We start from the raw sequence: 6952 nt of genomic DNA, 5'->3' as shown, positions 1-6952 counted from the left end.
CATTCTTTACAGCACCACCTGCGTCTCTTCTACACGCGCCCTGGGGTTGCTGGAGGTGCATGTTGGGAATCCACTTCCCTCCCAGACAGACAGCTGCTTGTCTTCAGCTGGGCAGCATGTTTACCTTCATCAACAGCATATTAGTGAATGACAAGACCCCCAACTCAGACAGCAAACAGAGCATTAGGTATTGGCCCTGATTAGCAACGTTCGGCCCGGTCTAAGTCTGATGTAAACACACGCAGAGCGCATTGGAGCTTAATGCGAATTGACTTCGGTGTTTCTCCGTATGTGGCCGTGTAGCTCTTTCCCTCCGCAAATAAAGCATTACAAGCAGGGTTTGTCAGCCCCAACGTGCCCTCATGCGTAACAAATGTTATAAGTCATTAGGCAAATTATTTGCTCTGCCCTACAATTTCCTATGAGTGCAAATGAGAGAGGTGCCAGAGGAGGCAGCTGTATGTAACCGCATGCGAATGTGATCATGAATGTGAATGGGGCCAGACAGCCATGGAGAAGGAAAGCCACAAACTGTGAAACAAAAATAGTTTATTTTTCCATATCCATATTATGTACAGCTTGAAAATATAACACATCGGACAGCTTTTGACTGACCGCTGCAGATTCAACAGGACTCATACAAATTTGATTTTTTTTTAAAAAAAAGATATAAAAATGTACAAAATATATAAAAGTGCTTGTGGAAGGAGATGGACTTTGATGGCAGGAGGACTCCAAAGAAATGTCCATTTAAATAAAAAGTACTAGACGTGTTGTGTGAAACCCTTAAATACTGTATATCAACACCCCAATTAAAAACACAGCCACTGTAATACTCCTATACTACATCCCCCGAGTACTACAGCTGTTTTCGACGACTTCATACTATGGAGACGTTGTCCATGGTGCATGCACACCTTTCGACAATCATATTGGGGAATTCAGCCACTTCTATCTCAGTGTAGTCCCCCTTCTTCACCAGGTACATGATGGGTAACGGGGCGCTCTCGGACACCGTGCACCGCCTCTCCCCGTACCCATAGTTCCGCTTGGGCTGCTTGCAGCCGCCGGTGCACCTGAACGCCTGGTACCCTGCCGGCTCGATGATCCAGTACTGCGTCCAGGTGAGAGCCCGGAAGTTGATGAAGTACTGTTCCCTGCAGCAGGCGTCTTTGTTCTGGTGGAGGTCGCAGTCGCCGCGAGAACTGAGGAAATAAAGGATACAAAAAAAACATTAGACTACAGTTCCCAAGTCCCAAAACATTTTCTTTTCCCAACCAGGTCCTGTAATCTCTCAGCTACCCCCATGCTTGCCACAATCATCCAATAATGATGTTTTATTTATATTTTTGTGGGTGAATCTACATAAAAAGACTTAATTAAAAATCTATTCATAAGCAGTGTCTTAATCACATTGAATCAGCACCAGAGGCGTAAATTCTAGGGAGGATGGGGGGGAGTCAAACGGATTCCCTCCCCCCAAGAATCTAAAAATAATTTTCATTTACATAAAGAAAGACATTTTCATCATGGCTTGATGCAAAAATGGCACAAATTGTTGGAGAAAAGCTCACCAGAGCGCATGAAACGAAGTGTTTGATATGCTCAAAATGTCAATTTTGCCCTAATAATGAACCCAGAGTTAAGCCCTTGATCAGCTCTATAAAACACAAATAGTGTAGAAAAACACCTGAATTAATTACGTGTACTTTTTGGGCTCTTGTTGGTGTTTTATAATGGCAGCCAGGGAATTACTGCTATATTTCTCTGAGCCATGAGAAAGAGTAAACTGACGCCTCAGGAGCCACACTACTACAAATCTACAATGAATGCGACAGGTTAAAAAAAAATTGGAGGATATGGGCTAATTATCACACTGATGCAATAGCCTGTATATCAAAAGCTCGCGCCCTTACCCGTATTCTTCGAGGTTAAGTGTGTAGAGGATGAGCTCGGGCTTTCCCAAGGTGTTGTCCGTCTGCTCCTGGGTGGTAAAGCGGACACTCTTGGCCATCTCGGCCGCGTAGCTGCCAGGTCTCTCGCCCTCGATCCACACCTCCAGGTGCATAGGTGTCTTCTGCTGGCTCTTGGACCAATAGTGCACCGCCTGGGTCACATCAAAGCTCTTCCAACCGGTCTCGTGAATGGGTATCAACCTGTGAACACGAGAGAGAGACAGAGATAAGGGCGATTAATTAAAAGGAGATCAACACGGATAGTTGCAATTGAATTATTATTAAGATAACCCACTGAGACAGTGGCGATGTCGCCTTTTGATTGCTCTGATTCGCCCACACGTCACTTGGAGAAAATGAAAAGTACCCCTTACCGTGAGTCTACCAGTGATGTGCGGTTGGATCCGTTTGGCTGCACCTCCACCCAGTAGATGCTGACCCGGGCGTTGTTGACGGGCCGGTGGTTCTTCCTCTCCACCGCGAAGCGCTTCTGATAGGAAGTCCGCTGGTAGAGCTTCAACTCCGCCATGGTCACCTCGCTGTTATCCGGAACCCTCGCCTCCATGTCGAACACCATGCGATGCCGAGTGGTGTCAGAATACACATACTCCCCTGAAATATCTAAAGCACAAAGCATTGTACGCGTTAAAGGCCGTTTCTTTTCTCATTATTATTTTTTTCGCAAAGGCAAATTAGTGCGTAAAATATCCTTTGCGCATCAAGTCTCACAATTACGCACGGGAATAACGCTTAACTCTAGCTTGTATCTGTTTCAAAGCTATTGTCATATTAAATCCTACAAATTACATGTAATATATATTTGTTTTAAAAGAAGCAGGGAAATGTCTTTACCTGCATTGCCAGGGATTCCCCTCAGGATGCCGGCCAGGCTGGGCAGAGATCTGCGTCTCCTGCTGTGGTGCATCTTCAGCATGGACATGTACTTATTTTTGATATGCGCCGGGATAACCAGATTCTCCAAATCCCTTTTATGGATCTTAGGAACTTCATCCAAGCCAAGTTTCTGCAGCAGCGCGTCCTTCATATCCTGGTGCGTAAAAGCCTCGGCGAGGCCGAAGAGAGCGGTGCAAAGGACACAAGCGCGCAGGAAATCCATGAGTCAAAAAAATAAAAACAGCAGCACAGTAGCACAAGTCACCCAGAGATAGACAGTGTTCCTCTGACACTCCTCTGGCCCCTTATATTGTTGCGGCCCTCCCAGTCGTTTGCACTTTGTCAATGGGGGCAGGGCCCCTTATCAGAACAAAGGTGCGACAATACAGCCCCATCCCAAACAGGATATCTAAGTGGCCATTTGGCATTTGATGTCAGAATGAGGATCTAAAATCTGCTCTTTATGGTGTAAATAAATAAATTGGGGAAAATTCAAATTTACAAACTCTTTGTGCACTTTATGTATTTACATAAAGCCAAAGTATCACCAAGTTTACCTCTAAATGCGCCTTCAGGGGATTTAAAAGAACAATAAATAGTTGGATTTATATGGCAGTGATATAGTTAAGGATTTGTTGTGATTGTCATTTTACAATGCAGGATTGCACAGTGAAATGGAGTACATGTATACATACAGTATATATGTAATATTGAATGTACACATCTAGAACTATGTACAAGTATGAGCATTACAGTCAGCAACCCTCATCGGTCCAATGAATCAGTGGGAGTTCTCTCTCTATGGTTTTATGTCCAACAAATTATCTAAATAGTGGGGTTTTTTTTCCACTGCTGTAACCCATGAGCAGTTATACTGTAGCTGGTGTTTATTTTTCATGTAGTAATATGTCTCGACATTCAATTATATCTCAGTAGTTAAAATGTTTGTCCCCTCTCCGATATGTGTTCTCTGCTGCTACACAAGTGTCCCAGACAGACTTCTTTTGACCCTGTGAACCTGAAGTGCCCTGTCTTCAGTAGCTCCCTTGTCTACACACACCCCACACTCGGACGTGTACATTCCACTGGGCGATGTCAGGCCGGGGCAGTCTGGCATCAGTCCGTCACACGGTGGGCTTATTTCTGTCTGGGTGGCTGCTGGAAAGCAGTTTTGTCCACCATCAGGACTGAAAATACGAAACACACAAAAACAAAAATTCATTTGGACACAAGTGTATAACAAGGGGTCGAGGAGGAAGTAGTGCAGAGCTTGGAGGCAGGAGGGGGAGGGGGACCAGAGGATTAAATGTTTATTCCGAGTGCGATCGCCCATTCTTGGCCCTCTCCAGCAGATTAAAATTATTAGCCAAACAGACAGTTAATCCAGGGGCCGGGGGGGCCGGTTTGGATGTGGATTGGGGCAGGCTCTTCACAGGTTGGTGATTATCTGATTCCATTGCGAGGATTTGCCTTGCCTTTTTTGTCACACAAACATTAGAAGAGGGGTGCTCTCGCTGGCTGCCCAGAAGGCCGTGCCTGTGCTTGTGTATTGGGCTGTGTTTGCTTAGAGATGTCAGACAGACTGAAGGGGCACACAGGAAGAGCAAATGACAGATGACTGCCAGACCCGCTCACTCCAGCTCTAGTGCTTGCAGCTTACAAACAGGACAAATTATTAATTAGTGCAGTAGACCTGATACAGTGTGACACAATCAAGGCACGGTACAATCACAGGATGCAGTATCAAACTGTTGCGAGCAAGAACAAAATTAAAGATGAAACAGAAGATCCGATTACATGTGTGCAAATGGAGAAAAAGCCTGAAAACATTATTACAAAGTATTAAAAAAACAGCTAGATAATTGATGGTGTTGCACCAAAATAATTGCAATTCTTTAAAACAGATGGGAAAAGATCATTATGGAGTATTTTTGTGTAATACTGTGCAGTGTGTACATCTTTTACAAACATACTGTATGTCTGAGCGTACAAGGCCATATGTAAACTATGAAAGAGTGTAAAATAGTTTAGGCAAAAAGAAAAGAAATTCTGAATCCAGGTCCAAAAAGAAGTGAGAGAGGCTTGGGCACACTGTCCTTTTCCTATGAAATCATTTTGAACCATGGCTGCTGTCTCCCATGGAGATAGCATTTTCATAATAACAAATGGAAAAAAAAAGATCAAACATCATACCTTGTGTGCAAATGGAGAGTAAGACTGTGAACATTATTACAGTGCTACTAGATAATTTGTGCCGTTGCACTTAATTAATTGCAATCCTTTTTGTCTAACTGAATGAACAAATGAAACTGCCATTGGTAATATGCAGTTGTGCATATGTGAGACATTCATTTGTCTCATATATGATAGTAGTTTTTATTATTATTTAAGAAAACTCTGCAAATGGGTTAGCCTAAAAGGCTTGTCTTCATCTGCTATCCCTGCCCAGATGTAAGCCAAAAAAATAAGAAATGACCTAATTGGATTATATGGAAGTAGACATTGAATTTGAACAGCGAGCCCACAAGTGAGGACCACGCTGGTCTATCAGATGGCCTGATGTCAAAACCATCGGGGCAGACATGTAAATTCAGAGCTCATCCATTGTCCAGTCCAGCCAAAGGCCGAGCCTTAGTGCCTGCTCCCCAGAGCCTAACATGCATAGACCAACGGTGTCCTCTCTCCCTCACATTACAACCCCTAATTCGGGAAATTAAGATGTCCTTTGTGTGATATTTCTCAGTCTTTCTTCCTTCCCATGCCAATCAAAGACAAGTTGCCCAGTTCAAAGCTGCATCTGATGCTCCTAGGTGCCATTTCTTTTCAATCAAAGGCCAACAAGCTCCCACAATCAACAACACAGGTGTTAATTAACATCCACTCATTTGCATTCAAAAGCAGTCCAAATTATAGGTCATTCCCTTCCATTTGTGAAACATGAAATCCCCTTTGCTTGCAACATGAACTGCTGTTTGAAGAAGTCTGAATGCTTATCATGTGAGACACATTTCACAGAGATCCCTTCCAGGTGATGAATTGTGGGAATTACATATCTGCATCTCAATCGGAGTCTCCCTGGTAACAAGGCGGAGCTGCTCCAAAAAAGTCAATATTGAACTTGTGTTGGTGGTCAGAGCAAATTCCTCATTATTCACATGGCTGCATTGCCACCCACTTCCTACTCTACAATTGCGCCTGCTTTATCCTAATATCAAATATTTGGGAACATGAGCCGCGCTAGTTTGCACCTTAATGGCCCAAAGGCCTCCACTGCGGCCGCATGCGTCTTAGACACACACTCCCGGAGTCTGGATCCATCCGTGCAGCTGGCTGCCAATAATCATTTAGCAGTCTGTCAGAGAGCTAAGCGCTGTGCAAGGACATCACAAGCATTGCTCAATGGCCACATCCACATCTAGACAAAGTACAGAGGCAGTCTAATTGCATTTCACACAGCTAATGACGGCCAATCAGCGCGGAGACGGAGGGTTAATCCCAGCGCAGACTTAACCCAATAGGATCAGACATGATTAGATAGGACTAACAATAAATATTTTAGTTAACTTTTAATTAATCGACATAGGGGAGACGTTTAGTGTGCAGGTCAGGATACTAGGCTACTGATGATCCTGATACTGTCAGTTTACTACAAGCTCTGGTGGATGAGCCTTGACATGGCTGCAAATTACCGAAATTAACCAAAAATATTCTAAAGCTTGACAATAGTACAAATCAATGAACATATACAAGGGAAATGACTATAACCTAACCGGGAAGACAAAAAACTAATATTTCTAAATACATACAAGATAGCTGCAGTAACCTAGTAATACCCATAGGTAGTACCCCAGTTTAACACTTGCATGGAGGCTGTTTGTACAGCAGAGGGCGCTCCAGTAACACCATAAGCAGCTGTAGTGGCCTAAAAGGGAAGATGCACCCAAAAACAGTGTTGACATTGCGTCATTTGGGACAGTGAAGACACAGCTAAAAAATATAAATAATAATAATATGTGTCACAAATGACGCAACAAATACTGTTTTTAGGGTGCATCTTCCCTTTAATCCACTATCACATCACATCAGTATTGATGTGAGTGCCA

The 6952-nt window shown here is 43.6% G+C and overlaps 1 protein-coding gene across 1 annotated transcript; it reads right to left on the bottom strand.

Moving 5' to 3' along the window:
* Positions 1-666: 666 nt before the first annotated feature.
* Positions 667-3245, bottom strand: lft1 (lefty1). Its single transcript, XM_034900466.1, has 4 exons — positions 2808-3245; positions 2330-2576; positions 1917-2156; positions 667-1205 (listed from the first exon to the last, which is right to left on the bottom strand). The coding sequence occupies exons 1-4, from the start codon at positions 3070-3072 to the stop codon at positions 881-883; spliced, it is 1077 nt and encodes a 358-aa protein (XP_034756357.1). The 5' UTR covers positions 3073-3245; the 3' UTR covers positions 667-880.
* Positions 3246-6952: the final 3707 nt, after the last annotated feature.

The sequence above is a fragment of the Etheostoma cragini genome, chromosome 18, assembly GCF_013103735.1.
Source record: "Etheostoma cragini isolate CJK2018 chromosome 18, CSU_Ecrag_1.0, whole genome shotgun sequence".
In the NCBI taxonomy this organism is placed as follows: domain Eukaryota; kingdom Metazoa; phylum Chordata; class Actinopteri; order Perciformes; family Percidae; genus Etheostoma; species Etheostoma cragini.
The sequence above is the reverse complement of the archived record's forward strand: the minus strand, read 5'-3'. Positions and strand labels throughout refer to the sequence as shown.